This window comes from Synchiropus splendidus, chromosome 1 (assembly GCF_027744825.2).
Source record: "Synchiropus splendidus isolate RoL2022-P1 chromosome 1, RoL_Sspl_1.0, whole genome shotgun sequence".
In the NCBI taxonomy this organism is placed as follows: domain Eukaryota; kingdom Metazoa; phylum Chordata; class Actinopteri; order Syngnathiformes; family Callionymidae; genus Synchiropus; species Synchiropus splendidus.
This window is the reverse complement of record NC_071334.1, coordinates 6,489,937-6,514,228: the sequence shown is the minus strand read 5'-3', so window position 1 is coordinate 6,514,228 and position 24,292 is coordinate 6,489,937. Positions and strand designations below refer to the sequence as shown.

Genomic DNA, 24,292 nt, shown 5'->3' with positions numbered 1-24,292 from the left:
TTTGACAATTGAAATAAAACTTTTTTTTTTTTGGTCTCCAATATAATAAGAATATTTTTCTTAGTTTAAATGAACATTTATAGATTAATGAAAACATATATTTGCAATGTTTCCCACACAAAATATATTCATTTTATATATTAATATATTTGAAAATGAAAATGTGTCGACCGTGATAGACAAAACTTGTTGACTATTCTAACTGCTCAAATTTCGTCCTGCTAGTTTTTTTTTTCTCTCTCTCTCTCTCGTCATGTTACGAAGGCAGAAGAGTTGAAGTGGTGAGAGAGTGATGCCCGCATTCCTCCAGTCTGGGAGAGGGAGGACTGGACTCGAACCCTCCCTCCTCCTGCACCTACACGTCCCTCCATCTGTGGCCGGAGCAGCCGCACTCTCGCTGCGTCTCTGCGCGCCGCCGGACCGCTGCAGCCGCCTTGGTGTCGCGCCGCGCAGCTCCGAGGACCTGGAGAAAAGAAGGAGCGGGCGATTTTCTTCGTCCTCATTTCTGGATTTATTCGTCCACCCGCCTCCGACATGCCGCCCGGGAGTGAAAGTGTGGCGTGGATCAGCGCGATGTTGGCCGCGCTGCAGCTCGCGTCCTGCGGGACTGAAGGTGAGAGACTCCCGCAGAGTTGAGTCCGGTCTGAAACACCCGAATACACTCTGGAATGGATGTCAAATATTCATTCGTGAGGGTTAGTTACCACTTTGGAGCAATCGGAGGCTTCAATTCTACGCGTGAAGTTTCGCCAAGATACTTCTGCCACTTCACTGAAACCTGCTTTGGAGACACGACTGGAATTTGTGATCAGAAAAATGGGTGACATTCAACTGAATTAGAAGTGTATGTCATGAACAGATTTTTTCAGTCCGCAGAGAGCCTCATATTTGATCAGATCCTTATTTAGTCATGTTATTTATCTGGGGACTGATTTATTAATGTAGTCGTGTAGTGTGTTTTACACTAAGAAAACAAGTAGAAAACTCTTTCTCCCGCTTATTCTTGTCCCATTCACCTTAAAATGACTGTGTTAATAAACAGTCATTGTATTTTGACTTATGAGTGACTTATTTGCCCCCCAAAATTACAAAAACATGCTGGTCATAATTTGCTATTAAGAAAAATAAATAAAAATAAAGTAATCTTTTGGCAACACTTTCCATCGGGGAACACATACAGTATTAACTTTCAAAACAACAAATTACTCAATAAACTAATGACTTGTTTATGTCCAGTTAATTCTCGCTGAAGGTGTTGTTTAGCGTGAAAGTTCGGTGGCTATTCCAGGGAGAAATCGAGTCCCTCTGAAGGAGACACTGATCGATACTTTATGATGATTCATTGCTGGCTAATATACTGCAAATACACATACGAATAAATGTTCCTTCATCTAAAGCGTGACCAATATTATACTATTATTATACTATAATATGATACTATTATACTATTTTGAAGTTGTGATTTTTGCCTGAACCTACAGTGGGAGGTTCAACACGAGTGATCCAAGGGTTGAGCCCTGTGGAACCCCATCCGTTGCTTGAAACGGTGGCTGAGTCACTTTTATCGTTGCTTCATTAAACAAGGTCATGTTCGTAGTATTTCTGGAGAGAGATTTTGAGCAACCTCCAGTGAGTCGTTCGACCCTTGTTTACTACTGGTTTTGTGCTAAAGTGTCACAAACCTTGTGGCTGTGAAGCTCGATGTGATGGAGTCTCTTCAGCGTCTCCAGGCCAGTCATGTGGGAGGAACACCAGCGCTGCTGCCAGCTTCTGCCTCGGTCAGCACTTTTTTACAGTTTCACACCTGAAAACGTTTGACTTCCCAAAATAAAGTGGTTGAAGAGTATATGAGTTGGAGAGCTAATGATGGGAGTGAGAGTGATGTCACTGGAGGCTGAGCAGCTCTGCTGACGCCAGGCTCGGGGACACTGAGGGAGCTGTCAAGTCAGTCTTTCTTTTTTTACATTCATGTCTTATTTTACACGTGATGTACTGATGCTTCAGGTGGAAGTGAAGTGGTGAGAATATGGTTGGTTTTTTTACATTATACAACTCATATTTTGCTTTTCTACTGAGTAGCTAAATTTCACATATTAATGTATTTTTACGTATAATGTATTATCTTCACGTTTCTTTTAAAATTTCCTATTGTAATGACTTATTTAGAGAATTGCTTTCCTGTAACAAGTTATATCCCCTCCATCTTTTTTTTTAACCCGTATCAAGTGATGGGCATATGAGGTTTTTAAACCGAGAACTCCACTTACTGAGTTGTGATATATATATAAATGGAGAAAAATAAAAGAAACAATGTCCTGATTTTCAGGACATTTTCAGGTGGAAGTGAAGTGGTGAGAATATAGTTGTTTTTACTGTGTTCTAAAAAATCAGGACATTGTTTCTTTTATTTTTCTTATTTCTTATTTTGTCTTATTTTTCTCCATTTATATATATATATATATATATATATATATATATATATATATATATATATATATATATATATATACATACAAATTCCATATATATATATATATATATATATATATATATATATATATATATATATATATATATATATATATATATATATATATATATATATATATATATATATATATATAAATGGAGAAAAATAAAATAAACAATGTCCTGATTTTCAGGACATTTTCAGGTGGAAGTGAAGTGGTGAGAATATGGTTGTTTTTACTGTGTTCTAAAAAATCAGGACATTGTTTCTTTTATTTTTCTTATTTCTTATTTTGTCTTATTTTTCTCCATTATATATATATGTTCTGATTTTCAGAACACAGTAAGTGGAGTTCTCGGTTTAAAAATCGTTTCCGCTCCTCATATATATATATATATATGGAGAAAAATACAAGAAACAATGTCCTGATTTTCAGAACACAGTAAGTGGAGTTCTCGTCACTTTATATATACATATATATATATATATATATATATATATATATCTGGGTACTGGGTTGCGATGAATAAAAGCATCATGAAAGTGATGCTCATCTACTCCATCTACTCTGTATATTTGTACTTCCCCTACATCGTTGTAGCATCTCTCTATCTGTCCAACTCATTTTCTCACTTGTCTTTTTGGAAGCGAAGTGTAAAGAATCTGGTGTTGCTTGTCACTCAGTCGGAGTCGTCAGGGAGACTTGAGAACTCTGGAATGGAGCAGACATGAAGCTCGGTGACCGCAAGTCCCACTTCAACTTCTGAATCATTGTGCGTTTGGAAGCCACACGCTCCAGCCCCTGTCATCCTGCATGAGGGCTCTCGCGCTCATGGATATGCCGCCTGAATCATCCTGTCATCATGCGGACGAGCGGATGACTGCTCCACTACTGTCACACTGCTCGTCCAAAAAGTGCAACTGCTGGAAATAACAGAGTTAGAAGCAGCTGAAACTTGAGTCTAACTTTTGGTTTGTGAAGTTACGCTCAGGTCATTTCACTGGAAACAACGGACGACGACAGCGGAAGTCGCCGTCACCTCATGAGACGAAACATCTCCATCACATCAGCCACCCACATTCCTCCGCTCATCCCAGTCTTCTCTTTCTCCGGGAACCAATGTGGTCCCGGTCAACCGAGAGACATTGCCTCTGGAGGAGGTATTAATTGAGATTATGACTGAGCTGCAAAAGTCTACAGACATTACACTGAGAAAACTCATCTATATCTGCGTGTGATTCTTTCAGTCTTCACCCAGCTCTGTCTTTTGGCTCAGCTCTTTCTTACTAGACTCAACGTCTTCTGGACTTAAGCTGCTGAACTGATCCATCTGCTCTCTGATCTCATGCTCCACCCTTCCTTCACTGGTGTACAAGACCCTTAGATCCACAAACACCTGAGGAAACATCTTGTCTGACTTGTAGGAGCTGATCCGCCTCCCAGGTGGCGCAACCATGCAGAGAGGTTTGAGGGTCTGATGGTGCGTTGGAAGCTCAATGTGCTGCCTTGCTCTAGGACTTCAAATGTTGCTTCTCTGACAGGATTAGGGATGTTCATGCAACTCTTCTTCTTTTTTTTTGTTCTTGCCAGCCTTCCTATGTCACGTTTGGCAGGTGGTCATAATTCACTGCATACTTGAATGCATGTCTTTGTATCATCAGGAGGATTTAGACATTCATGCGCTTCCATAAATGCCCTCTGTAGCATTTACGCTGAAGGTTTTTGAAAATACGACTCTTCCATTTCCCCCGTTTATAGATTCTCGCGGCGTCGGACGCAGCGAGGTCATTCCAGGAGTCCTTTATTCAGTGGTGGTGGATTATTGCGGATGTGTAGGTGTGTGGTTGATGGGATTTATTTCTTCCAATTCCAGCCTGGTCGGGGAATGAGTCGGTAAAAAATGAGCTGCGAAAGGCGTCGGTGTAAATCCTCTCTGGTTGCTTCACTCTTCATATGCGAACTAGCCGTCGGAATTTATTAGCTTTTATGAGACTTTGCTCTGTGAAACTTGTTGTCCTTCTACTTAAGGTCCCGTCTGAGGAAGAGGGTGCGACGTGGATAAATCTCCGCTCTTTAGTGTCGTTTATGAAAATGCGCTCAGCAGATGAGCACTCGGGGCACTGTCAAGGGGGAGAGGCGGCGGCTCCGCCGGACATGGAGCCAGAGTTACGACAAGCAGCTGAGCAGTGCCCTTGTCTGACCGGCTCAAAGATCATCCTCATGCCGCTTGACTGAAAACCCTGCTTGGTGAAAACATAACTCACCTCAGTAGAGGGAAATATCAGTTGAAACTATGAGATGCAATTGCCTAAACATGAGGTGAAACTAGTGATGTTAGATGAGGCATCATGAAACAGTGTTGCTGGGTCGATGAAAGTAATTTTCAGAGGCCACTAGATGGCGCTTTTGGTTTAGAAATGATGTGCAGTTTCATTGGATTAGTTGTTCAAGTCCAAACATTTTACAGCAGACAGCGCCATCTGGTGGCCTCTGGACATCAGGACACTGTTTCATGAAACCTCACCCACCCATCACTGACTGAAACTATTAGGTACGTTGTTTTAGGGCATGAAATATGAGGAACGGTGAGGCAATAAGTCATAAATATTGGTGACAAGTAACAATAATTATGATAACAATTGAAAGAAATAGGTCATGAGGGGAAACACTGACCGTAGGAGGAGTGATGTCACATGGAGAGGATGAACAGGAGTAGTCAGACAGCGTGTGAGAGAGGAAAATGGTCAAAAAATGGGATTTAAAAAGTCCAAATTATTGGAGAAAAAGGTGGGAATGAGGTGATTGAAAAAGCCAGAGGTGTCGCTCCATTGAGATCCGCCATTTTGTGTAAGAATTATATGATAAAAAGTTAAGGTGAGGTGATAAATATATATATATGAAAATTCTGTGGTTAAAATGGGAAAAATAAGACAGAAGGTTGGTTCTGGAAGGAATAAGTCAAGATTAAGGGGCCTATTGAGTTATATTGTTGCATACATACTATATTAAGCTAAATTCATAGTGAAAAAGCTGAAATGATGAGATTACAAGTAATATTTTGAGATGACGCTTCTGCCATATAAGTGTATAAATGTCACAGTGGTGACTGAGGCAGCGACTCATGGTTCTCGCAGCCATTATTGGCCACAGAAGCAGCGGATAAAGACGCAGTGAGAAGAAGATATTTCATGTGCGGTCAGTGTGGTTTTGTTTTTCAGACGTTCCTCTGAAGCTCAAACACGCTCAAACGCCACATCATCGCGTGTCAGAATCACACGCGGCTCACTTATTCCCGCTCATCACTGAAAGCGAGTCTTCGAATGGTCACAGCCCCAACTGGTCGATAGTCGGGAAGCTTCGGTCAGTGCAGTGATATGATCGCAGCTCCAGGTGGTTCCGGGATGGAAGTATAACCACGCAATTTCATTCTCTTCCTTTGAAGCAGGAGGCACTTAAAAAGAAGTGTGTGAATTGGAGAATGAGCTGAAATGGAAGAGAAGAAGTGGAGGAATTTGCTGGGCTGATGTCTCTTCTGTCTCCCAGCCATTCCTTCTCTCATTTCACCCCTCGCCGACTCTCGCAGTGCTGTCCGCGCGGTCATCCTCGCCTCTCCTTCACACTGGCGAGGCCCGGCAGCCAATTGGACTCTTCACGTCCCCAAATCTTTCTCATGGTCAGTCAAACGCAGGGATCGCAAGTGAAATCAAGAGCTGAAGGAGTTACGGAGCAGTAATGAAGGGGTCACGTCAGCGCGTGCCAAGTTAGCTGGATTGGAATGTTCCCACCCTTTTAAGTGGGTTGTACTTTTTTTTTGTCCGAGTCTCATGTGACTTCCCAAATGTATTTACGACCTCAAAATATTGTGTCCAAGCAAAAAAAGGTTTCGTGGGCAACTAAATTATTATAACTGAAAAATATTTCATATTAGCTCGGAGTAATGCTACTGTTATAGTCGCAACCCATCCTCGCTCCCGTGGCGTTATATACAAGTAACATCCGACTCTTGACCAGGATCGGTTCCGAAAAAAACAGAGTTGGATTGAACCAAATGCCATTCAAAATAGCAGATGCAAGGGTTATAGGTGCACTATAGTGCTGCTGGGATACTGTGCTGCCGTAACTATCGTACGTGTTGCTGGGCTGCTACGTGCTACGGTGCCAGACATTGAATAAAAAAACCAAGCATCTGCCGGCCTTGGTCGTAAGTATGGGTGGACGTAAGTCGAGCAGGTCGTAAGTCGGATGTGACTTGTATAGATGTTGGGAAAGTTGCCTTCCAATACTGACGCCAGAGGCAGCCTTAAGCGTCACATGCTGATGCATTGGCAGCGCGATACGTAAAAAGGTTGGTGTTAGGTAAACCATGGGATGGCGCTACATTCATTCTATATATGGCAACGTGTCAGTTGCTATTGAAAGTCAATCAAACGGCTGTGCGTTTTAGTTACAGACTGTACCGTCATTATAGAGGAGGGCCACATAAGGGGTTGTAAATAGCAACAGCCTTTGTCATCAGCATATGACTATATACAATGTATATATATAACACACCATGGGGGTGAGGATGGCTTGATAGTACGGCTGGGTGGGCGATACCTTATCGTACACAATATCCCGCGCTCGCGCTCTGGTGGTCCTCATAGGTTCTCTGATGCGCTCGTCTGCCTTGGTTCACATCAACACATGCAGGTCTCCCGCTGCCAAAGTGAAAATAGTTGGATGTTGGCGGCGGCATCCTCTTCCTCGTCCCCATTAGGGTTCACTGATCGTGGACACACTCTCATTGGCAGCGCTAATGCTACGAGCCGCCATCAGTTAGGGACCATCAACAAATTCTAAAGCCTCAAAGTATGAGTGACATCTTCAATAAGGCCACGGAAAACAAGCATTTTAGAAGAGAGAATTGTGAAAAGGTTTCACCCAAGACAAAGGACTGACAGTTTGTATCACGATTTGGAGAATAGAATATGACCACATGATCATTTCTTCACACTAATGTTTCTTCAGTAGCATCTAGGAAATGTGTCCAGACTGCTCCATAGTTCAAGTCAACTGTTCAGAGACATGAGATACAGCAGACAGACGGCTCCATTTAACCCCTAAATAAAGCTGGCAGAGCAGTCTGTCAGACACCAGCGGCTTCTACCAGAGACCTGAAACACTGAGTTTCTCATCTCTACACTTAGTTCACTATTCTATTGAAACGTCAACAAATAATGATACTGGAGACAAACTCCACTAATAAGTTTCATCATAGAACAGTTTCAAGAGAGACTGTAGTGTTCAACACATGGACATACACTTCTTTCGAAGTAAAGTTTGCATCCTGCAGCACATGCAGGCGAAAATAACGTGCAGGGAAATGCCTTCAAGTTAAACACGCCATTTAAAGCTCCAGCACTTGATGGAGCACAGAGAGTTTTCCAGGCTCATGAAAGTGAGAGTGCTGGCTTCCTCAGCAGCAGTACACTTAGCAACACCCGCGGGACCAAAAATAATGATTAATTTAACTGAAGGAGAGGGAAGCAACCAAATCCGTCGCCACCTAAATCCGAAACTTTCATATCACAAGGTCCCACTACAAGCGGCCAGTATGTTAATATTTCACGGACATCGCAAAGTCTGCAGAGATTCACCAAACTGCGACGCCTCGCATTGAATTCAATGTTTTTGCAGTTCAGTCCTTTTGACAGAATAGTTGCTGCGTTCTCAAGGTTTTTCTATTTTTCCCTTCCTTGAAAAGCTATACGAAAAGTGTCTGAATTAAAATGATTTAATGGTTCTTTTTTCACATCATGTACACAGAAGGTCTCATTATTTTGATTCCAAATTCATAGTCAAGCAGCAAAAGTCCTGTAGCGCGACAAGATTCTGATGCAAATTACAGAATTAGATTTATCCAGCATCAATGCAGTAAAGTAACAGAACTCCAGGTCACAATTGTGGTCATACGTTTGTCAGAGATCAGCAGTGTAGCGTCCTCCAGTGCAAGAAAACAAACATGATCTGACAATATGGTGGGATTTCATCTCCACATCCCCTGTGGCCTCTCAGGAGGAGTGATGAAACTCACAGCAACTCTGCAGTAAACTGCCGGAAATTGCTGTCGTCTTCGGAAAACTGCAGCTATAAAGGTGTTTACTCGACCGCGAGTGTGTTAATTTAGACGTTTAATTCAGCTGCCGGGGGTCATGGTCTCGCTGTTATTTGTTTGGGAAATGAAAATGACAACTGCTGATGAAAATGTATTCCGATATTTCGATATTTATAATGAAAAAAAACAGCTATTGTTACCCAAAAAGAAGAGAATTCTCAAGAAGGTCTGACCCTGATGGACCTTCCTTCAGCCTCCTGAACTTTTCTATTACTGTGTCTTTAAATTCAATTTCATAATTCTACTGTCAATCTCTTTTGCTGACTATTTATTTCCTTTTTTTATTATTATTATTATTTACTGTCATCTTTATTTTATTTAATTTGTTGTTCAACATTGTAGCTGTAGTAGTTTGAAATGGTCATGTTGTTTTTTTATAACTAATTTAATGGTTCTTTTTTTCTGTTTTCATCAAACGTATTCTATATAGAGTGGTGGCTCAGTTTTCGAACGTCTCGGAATTTGAACAAAAAATTCTCTTTTTTTGCTTCGGATTTCGAACGAAAATAGAACTAGAACGCCCCCGAAAAAATCTGGAAAAAACACAATGTGTGCGGAGCGATCAGCTAACTCACAACGTGCTTTGTTATTGTGTATAACGCAGCCTCTGTATGCAGACGTGTCCCGTTAGCTACATTTACTGACTGTTTCTTCTTCATATTGAGGTGTAAAACCTTTCCTGTCTCCGCACTGGACCGTGGTAGAGTGTCACAGGGGAGGTGCTCGCTCTCCACACCTCTCCTCCAGGGTTTGCTGTCCTGTCGTGGGCTGGAGCTGGGACAGGGATGAGGCCAGTCTGGGACAGAGCGTGACTTGGTTTATGACTTTGTCACAGCCAAACTGCACAGAAGCGCACATTCAGAGCTGGACACGCACCGGGCACCTCTTCACTTCTGGAGAGACCTCACTCACTCGGCAACCCCTCCCACATGCAGCGGCCACACACATAGAGGAACAGCGCACCTGCAGCAGACGCTCTACATTCACTCCTACAAAAGACTATTTTAAGGCTTTTTCCATTCATTGTAATGGGAAAAATCGATTCGGATTTAGAACAAATCGCTTCTCGAACGGCCGTCTGGAACGGATTGTGGTCGAGAACCCAGGTACCACTGTATTCTTATTCTCTTTGTCATCTCTTTAAAGCATTACGTTTTTTTAAGTGTCTTTTTTGGAGGGCATTTTCACCTTTTCCTGAAACAAGGCAGTGTCTTTTAACAGCTTTTATATACTCTTCACTGCCATAATATCACTGTCCTTTGATATATTTGGTTTTACTTGGCATCACCCTGTGGAGCAGGAATCATGGGGAGCCTAAGTCCCACCCATCTACTTTTGCCTCATGGGAGTTATGTGATCAAAAATGAATGGGAGTCAATGGAGTTATTTTCTGATGTAGCTTGGAAAATGCCATAGATCTCACATATGACGTCTGTGAATTGGAAAGATACGTTCTAATGCCGTGAGAGCTCTGTTTTCCCACTGGTGCCGAAGTGACTTCAGGTTTCGTGTTATATGCAGCAGTGAACTCTGATGCTGGTCGAGGGCTCTCGCTCAATAGTCGGGATAGTCTCGTGCCCTGGATCAGACATATGCTGTACCTTAATGTAAACGATAAATAAAGATGTGCACCACAATAAGACGGAAACTGCTCGACCTCTTCTGTCGCCGCTCGGTTGAAGCGTGAGCTGCGTGAGCCGCTGCAGTGAGCACAGTGTGGTGCAAATCTCCATCCGAGGTGAAAAGTTTGACTGCGACGCCGCAGTTGAACCGAGTGAAAGAGGCCAGGTGGGGTCTGGGCTGATCGTGATCTGCACCTGAAGTGACCTCTCCTCCGTCTCATTATCTGGCTCATTCACTGAGAAAGACCAGATCAACAAGTCGGCTCCGCCGAGTCTGAAACGCTTCGAGCTTTTGTTTGATTTATCTTTCTCATCAGTATGCAGCGTCGCCTGCTTCTCCCCTGCTTCCAACTTAGAATGAAAGTACCATGGTAGACCCATCAGATTTGCATTCGCTCACATTTAGTTTTACTTTTCTAGTAATTGTTTCTGTCGCAAAGTTAGAACCTGAAGTCAAGAGGTCGTCGCTAGAGAGCCAGTTCTCTGGAGTGAAGGCGTCCGAAGGTCAGTGGGTAGCTGTAATCTCTTCAGCCTGTCCCGGGTCTGCCCCTAGGCCTCCTCCCAGTTCAACTCCCCACTAGGGAGCATCACTTTTTAATAGTGAAGGATCCATGAGGCTTCATGAAACAGTGTCATGATGTCCAGAGGCCACCAGATGGCGCTGTCTGCTGTAAAATGTTTGGACTTGAACATTCAATCAAACCTCACATCGTTTCTAAACCAAGAGCACCATCTAGTGGCCTCTGAAAATTAGTTTCAACAACCCTGCAACAATGTTTCATGAAGCCTCATCTACCCATCACTATTGTTTAGTGTTGTGTTTGGTGACAACTGTGAGACTTGTGTTGACTAACTTGTGCCCAGTTCTATAGTAGTGTTGAGTAACTGGCTCTTGTGCTTATTGACAGATAAGTGAACTCAATAACTCGCTCTCTTCGTTGAGTGTTTGTGGTTGACTGAAGTCCCACGGGCCCTCGCTCAGTCACGGCAGTGCAGCAGTGAAGACCAGTTGACCAGGGCTCTCACCTGCTCCCTCCATGATCTCTCTCATTCACTGGCCCTGTTTTAAGATGCAGCCTGCAGCGTACGCTTTCAGTGGCTCTCAACGACCTTTAGGACCCTTCAGCGGCGATTAAACGTTTATCACCCTCAGACACTTAAAACCAGGGCCACATGATTTATGTTTGGGGTTATTTCTCGCGGTTTCATGCTTGAGGGGAGACTGGAATGAGATGCAGATGAAGGACGACCCTCCATCAGCCTCCTGCTGCGAGTCACTTTTGATGATTCAGTGTTTCCTAGCTGAAAATGCTAGCCGGCGTCTTCTTCACGCAGAGGGCCAAGTCTCTCAGATATGCTGAGGACAGTGAGGAGCAGAGGTGAGTAATGACAGGAGCAGCTCACGAGGAGACGTTTGGGAGGTCAGATGGTTTGGAGACAAGGAGAGAAGAGGCCGTGCTGGACCAAGAAACTAATGACAATTGATTCTTCCTCTTCTTTGGGCTTCTCCCTTCAGTGGTGGCCACAGTGGATCACCTACCTCCATCTCCCCCTGTCCTCTGCTTCCTCTTCTCTCAAACCTACAAACCTCATGTCCTCCTTCACCACCTCCATCAATCTCCTCTTTGGCCTTCCTCTCCACCTTCTGCCTGGCAGTTCCAACCTCAACATCTTCATCTACCAATGTACTGGCTCTCTCTCTCTCCTCTGTACATGTCCAAACCATCTCCATCCAGCCACTCTGACTTGGTCTCCTAAACACCTGAGCACATGTGCTGTCCCTCTGATCCTATCATCATCCTGCTCACTCCCAGAGAGAAGCTCAGCATCTTCATCTCTGCTACCTCCAGCTCTGCCTCCTGTCTTTTCCTCAGTGCCACTGTTTCCAAACCATCCAACATTGCTGGCCTCACCACCCTTTTGGACACTTTCCCTTTCATCCTTGCTGACAGCCTTTTGTCACACATCACACCTGACACTTTCCACCAATGATTCCATCCTTCATTTTTCTCCTTTCTAAGGCAAACCTCCACCTCTCCAGCTGATCTTCCACTGGCTCCCTGCTCTCAATACAGATCACAATGTCATCTGCAAACATCATCGTTGATCACTATCTTGAGCATTTCGATACTCTCAATTTAAGCCATGAAATGTGATTCTTGAACCTCTGCTCCGAGGCCCCGCCTCGCGCCTGAGATTGATTGACTGGCTCTCCATCCAGGAAGGCTCCACCTCTCCCCATAAGGCCCCTGTCCACCTTTATCTATCAAAGTACAGAGACACTGTACTTTGTTCGGAAGTGGGATCAAGGTCATTTCACTCCTGTACACGTGCAGTGTCAGCATTCTAGTCAAAAAGCGATGTTCAGCTGGTCATAATCAGCACTTACATTGTGAGCTCTGCCTTTAAGGCTGTGAAGCAGTGATGGGTCGGTGAGGTTTCATGAAACAGTGCCCTGATTTTCAGAGGCCACCAGATGGCGCTGTCTGCTGTAAAATGTTTGGACTTGAACAACTAAGTAAATGAAACCTCACATCATCGCTGAACCAAGAGCGCCATCTAGTGGCCTCTGAAAATGAGGACAGTGTTTCATCAACCATGCAACACTGTTTCATGACACTTCATCACGTTGTTGTATTAGGAGGATAATAAACCTCCTGAGAGTTTGTTACAGTTGATCTATTACAGATCTAATAACTCAAGCCAATGCTGTTGCCGTTCAGTGTTGCATTCATGCTGTGTGTTGAAGGTCCAGTCACTCTCCCTCGGTCACCTTCCACCAACCTTCACTTTTCTCTGATCATTTATTATCTACTTTTCAAATGTCACTACCTCTCTGTGTCGCCCACGTCTTTTCTTTGGTGTTTCAAGACAAGGTTGAGCTCGCGCACCACATTATCCTCTCAGGGTTGGCGTTTACCACTATTTCACCACTAAAAACTTTACTGTTGTCTTTTTTTTTTTCTCCTGAAGTATTCACTGCGACGCCGACATCATGGCACAGACATGGTGCACATTCCAGGCCTGCATGTGGCCTCTATGTTGGAGCCAGGGTTGAGATGACAGTGGACTGGTGGTGCTCACGTGGGCACCTGACACGGCTTTGAGATGTTGATATGCTAGCCTCCGCTTCAACCCTTGGAACAATGCTAACAGCTCTCATGACACAAGTGTGCTCTATGGTCAACCATGTTCTGACTGTTGTGAGTGGAATCCCACTGTACTGTAGGCCAGTCTTTTCGTCTTCATGTTCAATGGTGAAGATCCACTGAACCTCCAGTGTGTGAGACACCAGTCACACCCACTGTTACCCTCTTCCTCTGCAGTCACGCCCTAGATCTTGTTGCACGACGTGACCATTTCGGGCCAGTTGCGGCTCTTACTTTGTGACTCTTTCACTTCGCAACTGCTTCAACGGCTTCAAAGGCTGTGAGTTATTTTGAGGGGATACTGTCATATAAGGTCTACAGTGACTACAAGTAACATCCCACTTACCACCTGACTTACGACCAGTTGGTCGGAACCGATCTCGGTCATAAGTCAGATTGGACATCAGTCGAATATCATTCAAAATAGCCGGCGCGAGGGTTATAGGTGCTACTGTAGTGGTAGATCGCTGTGTGAGAGTGAGACGCTGGGATACTGTGCTGCCGTAACTGTTGTACGTGTTGCCGGGCAGCTACGTGCTCCCGTGCCAGACATTGAATAAAAAAACAACAACAAAAAAATCTGCTGGCCAATGTTGTGGACATACGGGTGGACGTAAGTCGAGCAGGTCGTAAGTCGGCTGTTACTTGTACTTTACTGACCCACCTACCAGTGATGGGTGGGTGAGGTTTCATGAAACAGTGTCCTGATTTTCAGAAGCCACCAGATGGCGCTGTCTGCTGCAGACTCCTCGCTGTCACACGGCTTGATAGAAGCACAACAATCCGTTCTGACCTTGGACATCACTTGTCCGCCAGTTATCTCTGGGCTGTCGTAGCCAGTTCCCTAATCTAGTTAAAGACTGGGTTCATGTTCTAATTGTTGTTTCGTCTGGCACCTGTGGCTGATGTTTCCCGAGCGCCGTGCTCTGGTGGGAGCGCCGCCTGTGTTTGCAGGGATCAATTATCCAAAGGCTTCTGCGCTGCAGTCCTGTTCAGAGCTTTAAATGAGTCACACTTCCAATTCATCAGCCGCAGAATATCCGCTCCTCCTCTCGAGTCGCTGGCACTTGTTTCACTCTGGGTGAGAAGGCGCCGCTTGCTTGTACGTTTGTTGTGGGGTTTGGAAATTCATTTTAACCAGAGTCACGTAGGACAGGAGTTTTTTTTGCGGTGAAGCCAAGTAGCCCTCAATTAATTACGCACATATAACAAGGCAGCTCCTGAGAATACTTATGACTTGTGGATGAATAAGAGGCTGCTTGGTGACTGTGGAGTATTTGTGAGATCAGGCTCATGTTTCAAGGGCTAAAATGGGAGCTGGTGACCTGAGTCTGGGGGCAGCAGGGTGTCCTCCTAAGGTGGTACATTGAGCCAGATCTGCATAATATGTTGGGACGTCCATGATCATTTCAGAGCCTTCAGCATTGGTCCACCAGAGAACCTGGGTTCTGCTCAGTGGATCTTGTCGGGAAAAGGAGGGACAATCTTGATCCATGGGATTGTTGGGGCCTCAGTATTTATCCGGTAGCTGAAGAGTGAGACTCATCCAGTATTGGATCTCAATCCAGCGGTTCACTGCGCTCGGTTGGAAGAGAGGCGTGTACTAGTTGCAGGTGTGTGGAAGATGTTTGAATCCATCAGAAAATAACCAGGAAGTGTGAAGGTTCTGTCTCTGTGGTTGTCTTATGGTGAAACCGAGGGGCTCTTAAAGAGCCAATCCTGCAAAAGCTAAGTTAAAAAATAATCGACTGAACACAGTTTTGGCGATTCCTGCTGTCCATCTCAGGTGTGAAAAACCAGACAGGTGCGTAGCCTAAAGGGAACTGTCCAATTGGGAACAGGCTGAGCTCAATCAAGATGCAAGAAGATCTAAAAAGGCCTGATCAAAGGAGCCCAGATAACACGATTCGCCATGGCAAGACATGAAACCAAGTCATGCTCCTCCTCCTCCTCCTCCTCCACGGTGAAGATAGAAACAGTAATGCAAGGAGGCGAGAACATTTTAAAGGGGACCTATGATGGTCCTCCATGTTTTCGAGTTATTGACAGTGTTTGCTGGATGAAACATCACCAACGCCTTCACAGAAGTGTGAAAAATCCGGGTTGTTTTTTTTCAATGTTTTTGAAAAGAAGGCTCCATGACTTGTTATCATGAAGTCACGTCACAAAGATGAAGAGGTGTGCTTTCGGCTGTGAGGGAGTGGAACATATATTTGCCAGTCGTGTTACGAAGAGTCCATGGTTTGATAAGACGCTGCAGCTGCAGGACATCTCTCAATACAGCAGCCACATTTGTGGACAACGTGGACCTCCAGGCACCTTCACTGTAGACCAGGGGTGCCCACAGTTTTTCTGCTTGTGAGCTACTTGACCAAGTTTAAAAGATCACCCCACCTCCCATAAAAATGCAAAACAAATACATATAACAAAAAACAAATTTATTAATTTAGAGTTTTATATTGTTAACTATTATTATTTTTATTACAATATAGAGTTTTTTTCTTTCTCTCCAGCAGGTTCAGAGGCTATAGTTTGGTGGCTGAGGCACAATACACAAAGCATTTTCAAACTGCTGGAAAATACTGAAAACAATGCAATTAAACGTAACTTACTTTTGTCTAATAATAAATAAATAAAAAGAAAAAAGGACTATGACTTGAACAGTGTGGTCACAGTTGCTACTGCATGAGTCACACAATGCACAATGGAAATCTTTTTTTTTTCACTGGTCTAAAAGCAGTGGTGCAGTCTACGCCATAGAAAGGTAAGTGAATTCCGTGTACCAGCCTAAAAAGGATATGGACGTTGTTTTGACAATGGGCTCCAGCATCGAGACTGGTGAATGAACATGACATTTAAATTCGACTCGTCGCGTCACACTGATGAAATTACAGTCGCTTTGTTGGCGTTAAAGCGCGTTGTTTTTGCCTCGGTCAATTCTCTGCTGAGACCGGCGCACCGAGAGTTGGCCGGTGTCACAGGTGAAAACAACACATTCTCGTGCTTTAATGTGAATAAAACGCCTGTAAATTCATTGTTCTCATGTGATGAGGTTCGATCTCGGCATCATAGAGCTTCTTCACTGCAAAGCATCATGGGAATTGCTCAGATTCCAGTCACCGTAACAGAGTTTTTCTGTGGAGAGTGATGGCACCTCACGTGCTGAGTCCGATGTCAGTTTACGGTTGAACTCATGAGTTGATTTGAAAGCAGTGGAGCAGCGGCATCGCTCATTTGCCGCTTCTGCCTTCGCAATCGTCGTAATGGGCACCCCTGACGTAGACTATCCAAAATACAACAGTCAGGAAGGAGACACCGGTTGAGCAGTGCTTCCACTTGTGGTTGTCAGTTTCAGATTTGTTTTGAAACAGAAGGGCAGGAACACGATACTTCCTCCCAGATGAGTGTAGGCGGGAGCAGGTGCTGGAGAAGACCACTCTGGTGGAAATGATAGACCTTTGAAAGCTTCTGTCTGCTACACTCAGGTAATGACTTCCCTTTTGTTTTAGAGAAGTACAGGATGTTGACAAAGTAATCTCGACCGAAGCCGAAGTTTTCGCAGTCGCTAGAGGGGAACGGACTCTCGGAATTGAAGTGTACGATTTATGAGCCGCAATACGAAGGAAAACATCCTGTCACTCAGGATTTTTTTTCAAAAACCTTGCTGCTATTTACAAGAGTTCATTTCACACCTTATATCCACCAACAATAAGACCATAAGCGGGACCTGGGTTGAGACATATTTGATATGGATGGATGGATGGATGGATGGATGGAGGTGAGCGACTGTCGATGCTTTGAGGACAACAGAATGTCATTTTAACTTTGGAATTTATTTACACATGTTGATGCTTGACTGCAAAAGTCTAGTGTTAAAGTTTGTATCTTTCTTGCACCATTTATTATTTTATTTTGTTGGTGTTTCTAATAAATATAAAACATGAACAACTGAACAAGTGAGCCATTTTAAAATGCATATTGAGTCAACAATCGAAACACTAACAGCAGAGTTGCACTGAGGATTCATTCCTTCACTGTATCCAAGATGCTTATTATTCCAACACAAGTCAACTGGAATAAATAAATAGAAAGTATCTCCGGAATGAGAAGAATCACTAAAATAGTTTGACTGAAACTTGACTAAATTGCTGTGACTTTTAGTGTGCGAAAACACGGCTAACAAAAATGATACGGCTAACAAAAATGATTAAATGTGACCAAAATTACCAGACAAAATGACCGGTAATTCGGTCACCAGACTTTGTTTCCATTCAGTTGAATGCAGAGCTACAAAAAAAAAAACCCAGTCGATGGACCAACTGGACCTATATCTGACCGCTCATTACCTCAGAGTGTGAGAGACATTGACGGGACTGGTCCATATGAGCAGAGAAACGATCTAAACTCAAAATGAATGAGGAGTGGAGGTAGTTAGCTCCGTGTTTGATTGATGCTACTTTTGAACCAGCACAAGACTTTGGTGGAAGTTGTGATAAAAATTCCAAATAAATCTTCCTCAGATGGAGAGAGACGATCGACTTCTGCCTCAGAGCTACGTATGCTAACGCGAGTGGTGCGAGTGGTGGTTTGAGTCAGAGCTCCAAACTTCCCAGTCTGAAATGCCATGAACTCACCGTGTCACGTCCAGGTGAACCTTTGTTACGTCCCAGACCCAGAGTCGTTGGCTCTTCCATTTTTGAAACAAGAAACATCGCAAGAACGCAGAGAGCTGGCGCCAGTGTTGTAAACAATCTCCAGTTGGCCTGGATGCCCATAATGCATTGCGGTTTTTCCCTTCTGTGATGTCACTCTTTGGAGCCTTCTCCACTTTTCTGCTGACTCACAAGACAAAATGGCTACCTGACCAGTGGGCGGGAGTAGCTAACATCAATGTTGGTTTGTTTACATTTACTCAGGAAATCTGTTCTGACTTTGGTTGATGTTAGAATCCTCCTAAACCTCGACTCATATCTTCTCAACGGTGATAAATGGCATGAATAAAATGCCATAAAAACTAAACTAAAGTTCTATCGAGTTTTTTTTTAGCTGAGCCTTAGTTCTCAGGAGACGCCCAGAGTTTCCTGTTCTAACCTTCTACTCTCCTGCGTTCTGATTGGTCAGCAGACGTGTGCGACAGTCCGCTGGTGTCAAATCTGCCGCTGCCGTCGTTCAGAAGTTCCTCGCAGCTCTCCAGCAGCCACGGGCCGATGTTCGCTAAAGTCAACAGGAGAGAAGGTGAGCATCCATCCTTGCGTCACGCTGCTGCAGGCAGGGAACAGCTCTGCTGAAACAGAACCAACAGGTGAGCCTTGTTGTCTGCCTTTGGCTGTTAGCATGCGGCTAACAAACCCGTACAACTGAATCATGCACAACAGGGAGTGGTTACAGAATATTCTCTGTAAATTGGACCGTTCCTGACTGCACCTCTAACAGGACCAAACCATGTGACCGTGTTCCTCTTCAGCCTTCACCTTGCCGCCAAGAAAACATTGACACAACGTCTCTCCATCGCCCTCACAAATGTTAATGGCCACGTTTAACATTCTGGGGAAAATGTTAACGGCGATATTTAACATCTGCATTCTTCAGAGGGCCGGTACACATTAGTGCCGCCTCTCCGACGCCGGAACACTCCATCACTCTCTAATAATCATCTTCTGTAAGTGGCAATTACCATTTTATCTGCTTTTTGAACATCGGGGGGAGATTGAGACGTGGAACGTCTCGGTGTGACATTTACGAGCCGCCGCCTCGTGCTTTTGTAGCAGGCATCTTCCACAGCTCCTGCTCCACAGGCCAGCCATCATCTCTCACATGGGGCTTCATTAGCTCGGGGCCAGCTTCACTGTCAGAAGCCCGTTCCTAATAAGGTAGAAATAAATCTCTTTCTTTGTGATCGTAAAAAAAAAAAATGCTATGAAATAATATCAGCTGAGTTTCACTTGGGAGGAACATCTTCCAGGACTGTCACACAGGCCTCAGCGTGGACATAAATCACCGGCTGTGCCGTCGTCCCATTAGAGAGGAAACGTTCCCCCTCGATTCCCGATTCCTCATTCCAATCCTTTTAATTCCTCCCCTGCAATCTTGGAGGTGTCTGGGAGCCGTCTCCCCTGTCCATCACTAATTTGAGGAAAGGTCAGCGCGTCTGTCCTGTCAATGTTCATGTCCGTTAGCGCTGCGCTTATTAGCCCAGGCCTTCACTGGGGGCTGTAATGAGAACAGAGCGCCATGACCACGACACAGACCGGAGGAAAAGTCCAGAACATTAAACCTGTAGTTGCTTTTATACGTTTGCCTTTAAGGACATTCTTTGACCACGTGGAGTCAGAGTTTTCTTATTTTGCTTTCATGACTTGTGAAGGCCGTACGTGCAAAATAGTACACGTCCGTTTCAAGCGATGTCACTGATCACATGCTTCCATCTACCTTGTTATTGCTGTTCACCAATATATCCACCAGGGGGAGCAGCTCAGAGTCAAGAGTTTATGACAACAACAAACTCCAAAACCAACATGGCGACTGTGGAAGAGTGTTGATCATGTAGCACCTGTACAAAAGAGGAAACAGAGGCAGCGTTGTAGGAGGTGGTGGTTGGTGAGGCTGTTAAATATATCGCCACTGGAGGACGGAGGATTTCCTCCATTGTTATGTCTTCTTCGTGTCTCATTAGAGCTAGGTATCGGGCCGTAACAGCAACACTGCCCCCCATGGTTTCCAGTGGTACTGCTCCTGTTTTGTCCATCTCTGTAAGCTTTGTGTAAACGTGCAGAAATACAGAGGAAATGAAGGCAGAGCACGGACAGACGGATCCGTCCGTATCCGGATCTGTATGTAACATTGAGCATAAATAAATGTAAAACTTCACACCTGACAACTTTTGCCCTGAAGTTAACCCCATAACATCATTTAGCCGTCGCCATGGTTTAGAATAAAAGGCTTGATAGTTCACTAAGTGATTTCAGATAAAATGGAAGCAACCTCAAGGTAGATCATGGGGACAGCTGTCTGACAAAAGGAGGGTCAGGGTCATCCAGTTAGTAGGAGTCAACTTTGAAAAACAAACAACTTCTTTGAATCAGGACCACACTGGTGGCCACAGGTGAGAGCAGAGTCGACATCAGAGCTTGTTGCTACCTCAGGTCTTTAAAAAGGAAGTGTCTCCTACAGACATGAGACACTGGGTTCCACTCAAAAAGCAAACATTGTCAATGAATTTCCTGCTGTTCTGAAGGGTGGCAAAACACAGGAGGAGAAACCTAGATACTGTACGTACATACAGTAGATCTGACATGAGACCTTTCATGCGAAGTGAAGCTCACTGTCGCTCAGGGTGGAACCCAACTGAAGACCCAATGAGTATGGTGGTCATAATAACATTTCACATCTAATAGCAGACTCACCTGGGACGTATTCATAAACACCTCATGTTGTATCAACTTCAGGTGCTCTGGTTTCCTCCCACAGGCCCTAAACTGTGCCGCTGTAATAAACGCAAGTTAAGGAGATTAACTTTGAACGCCCCTCGTGGCTCACGCTCCACTGCCGAAATCTAATAATGTGTTCTCCATGACAACATGTCAGCGTGATGCGATCGGCACCAAGCATACTGGGACGTCCCGCGTCCAGCTGCTGGCACAGATGCTCGCAGAACTGGGAGACATTGGACCTGCGCACATGAAATGCGAGAGATGTGACTCTGGGGAAGGATAAACGAGCCTCCTAATGGGAAAAAATAAAAAAAAACGTAATTATATCTTCAACATAATAATGTGCCCACCTCAGGGGGGCCATGAAAGTCTGAGGAGAGCACAGCAACAGCCCCACACGCTCCGTTGGAGTCATAAAAGCACATTTTAAGTGAGATGATTTATGGCTCTGTGTTACAGTGTTGGATGTTCTGAGTGTTTCCGACGTGACGTGGGACGTTAGCAGCTAATTCAATCCCCTCCTACCACTTAATCCTGGTTCCTGGATCACAGAGCGTCAGTGGGTCGTAACCAAGAGCATAGAAGTTCCCGGGGCCACCAGGGGCCCTTAGAGTGAAGCCCCTGTGAGGTCAATAGAACTCAGTTCTGACCTTTGTTACATGTTGTTGTTTCGCTTCAGTTAATTCTGTATTTATTCTTAAAAAATACTCTTAAAAGCTTTTCCACTAAAGTTTTTATTGAGTGAAGCATGGATGAGGGATAAACAGAATTTAGTTAATGACCACCTACGGCTTAATCCCAATGAGACAGTAATAACAGCGTGCAGGTGGGTTGTAGCGCCCATCAAATCCAGGGTTTCCTGCAGCAGTACATCTTGTCAATGTCAAGTGGCTCTGTATTGTCAGTCGGAAGTTCAGCCAACCTTTTTAGCACTTGTTCCAGAGTTGGTGCAACTATTCCAAGTGGCCCTTGGTTGGGAAGCACCTGGAAGAAGATCACTGGAGATACTGGTCCATTTGAAAACACTGGTGACGACTGTGGGAGGAAACCACAGCGCGAGGAACCTGTGACAGCGACAAGGCTGACGTTCAGCCTTTAGGTCGCAGTAAATAACTTCTCTTGCTGTGTTGGCTCTGCTTCACAGGAGCCGGAGGTTGGTCCCCCCTGGTGTCGGACAAGTACCAGTGGCTCCAGGTGGACCTGGTCAGGAGGACGCGCATCACGGCCGTGGCGACGCAGGGGCGGTACGGCAGCTCCGACTGGATGACGGCGTACCAGCTGATGTTTAGCGACACCGGACACAACTGGAGGCTGCACCGGCAGGAGGACAGCTTTGGGGTAAATGTGTAGCACCAGGGTCACTTTTATCCTTCGGGCCAAAGTCTCGTGTTTGAAAACAGACGCGATGACAGCTGAGTGAAGAAAGAGTGAAGATGATGACAGTCATTGTGTATTAGTTTGAATAGGCCATTCATTTTTATCTTCTACATCTGTGTTTTAGTGTCTAAGAAATAAACCAGATGTGATTTCTTGAGAATCTTCATCTGCTGAGGGACAGACTCGGCCTTCAGTGCGACATCTGCTCTCCAGGAGCTTCCTGCACTTTTTTAATGACTGACCCCACAGGGAGAACCGAACCGCCGCCAGGCACTCTAACCTTAGATGACAGTAAACCGGGAGCTCTCAGTCCTCTCAGTGAAGACAAGTCACTACTTTGATTCCTGCAGCAGGGACACGTCCGTCAGCCGGTTCTCCGACATGTCGCCGAGGACTTGTCTTCCAGCCACTGTCAGTGTTCGCCTTGAAATGTAAATGTGGACGAGACATGTCAAGACGCTTGACGGAGGCTGCGCCACGACTTTACAATCGTCGCTCCCCATCCATGTTGATCCGTTCTAGGGTTTGACTTTAGCTGGGACATGTGGGTTTAAATCACAACTTTTTTGCTTTCAGTTTTGATGAGCTGATGAGCACTTGCACAGGATAAAGCTGATGGATTTGAAGTGTTGTTGTCGGAATGGTCTTTGCCCTCCGTTGCCCCTGCCCTTGTGCGAAAGAGTAATCCATCCTCTCGATCGGCCACCTGCTGGGGGAGTCTTTGTTTGGCATCCAGATTTTTTTTTTCTTTTTTTTGAGCGGTGGAGGTGTTTGCTTCTCTGGCTGTGTGCACTGATGTGTTATTGAAAGTGTCTTCCCCTGCTGCTCATAATTATAATCTCAGCTACTGCTGGAGAGGCTTTGAAGGCCACGAGCCTGCTGAGCGCCGGAGAATTAAGATGCTGAGGAGAGGAACGTCTCATTTAGCGGCTGAGCTGGTGATGAAATATAAACCAGCCCTTTGATATGAGAGACGCAGACGAGCGACGGCCAACGTCATTGTCAACTGAAAAGTCTTTTAAATGCGTTAGCATCAGCGCTAATGTCACGGCTGTTACTCGTCACTTCTTGTTGTTGTCTGCCTTTCTGCCCGCCAAACCAAACTCTGCTGGGCTAATCTGTGACTTCCCGCTTTCATCATGAGATCAGGCCACATCTCCACAGCCCAACGTTCTGGATCGATTATTGGTGCCGTTTAAGTGGAAAGTGATTCTGACATGATCTGTGTGAGTTTTGTAGAGTCTTGTAGAGACTCTGACGGTCCATCCGTTCAAGTTAAAAGGGCATTGTAGCGCTAACCTGAGAAGACACCAGCTCGAGTGGAGAAGCAGCAGTTGTACATTAAGCCTCTCTCTCAGAAGACCCCACCTCCATGAGACGGTCCAGACAACCTGTGGGGAGACTATTTTCTTCCACTTGTGTATTCCAGACTCCAAAACGTGTGAACACAGATGAACATTGAAGGCCTTTTGCTAAGCTCTTTCTTCTCCATTGAATTTGACCCAGACCCATCCTCTCCATCTTACGCACAGTCTTGCCATCACACCCCTGCCACACTTGAACACCACCTCTGAGAGGATCCCGTCCCCAAGATGAACCTGAACAGGACCCTATTCCTGCGGATAATCATGGTCTTAGATTTGGCTGCGAACCCTTGCAGTGAATCATGATCATGTCCAGAAAACACAAACACAAAAAAACACATAGACCTAGTAGCCTGGAGTCACCTTCAGGAAGGGAACGTTGGTGAATATTCCACCGCTTTTTGGCTACTGTAATTTCCGTACTATGGAGTGTACCAGAATATTAGCCCCGCCCACTAAATTTTAGAAGGAAAACAGATCTTCCTGCATAAGCTGCAGCGGTCTATAAGCCGCGGGTGCAGTGGTGCTGTCTGCACCGTAGAAAGGCTTAAAAATGCATGAGGGTCACTTCTAAACTAGTTTGGAAAACGGGCTCCAGCATGGAGACTGACTCATGAAACAAACTGGCCAATGTTCTGAACTGGAATCATCAACTCCTCACATCTTTTATTGACATTAAAGCGCTCAAAATGTGTCCCAAGTTCCGACACCACAGCAGGTCTCAG

At 44.8% G+C, this 24,292-nt stretch overlaps 1 protein-coding gene across 5 annotated transcripts in view; it reads left to right on the top strand.

Moving 5' to 3' along the window:
• Positions 1-326: 326 nt before the first annotated feature.
• LOC128764915 (contactin-associated protein-like 4) overlaps positions 327-24,292 on the top strand; it is a 75,820-nt gene continuing 51,854 nt past the window's right edge. For 2 of the 5 annotated variants that reach the window (XR_008415808.1, XM_053875198.1), the window contains exons 1-3: positions 327-613; positions 18,518-18,631; positions 21,971-22,164. Coding sequence is in view for 4 of the 5 variants with exons in the window: in XM_053875198.1 (XP_053731173.1) it covers positions 535-613; positions 18,518-18,631; positions 21,971-22,164 (387 nt within the window). In the remaining variant the exon portion in view is untranslated. Of the gene's footprint in view, positions 614-18,269; positions 18,289-18,517; positions 18,699-21,970; positions 22,165-24,292 lie in introns of those variants that run through there. The other 3 variants (XM_053875206.1, XM_053875215.1, XM_053875222.1) reach the window with 3 other exon arrangements.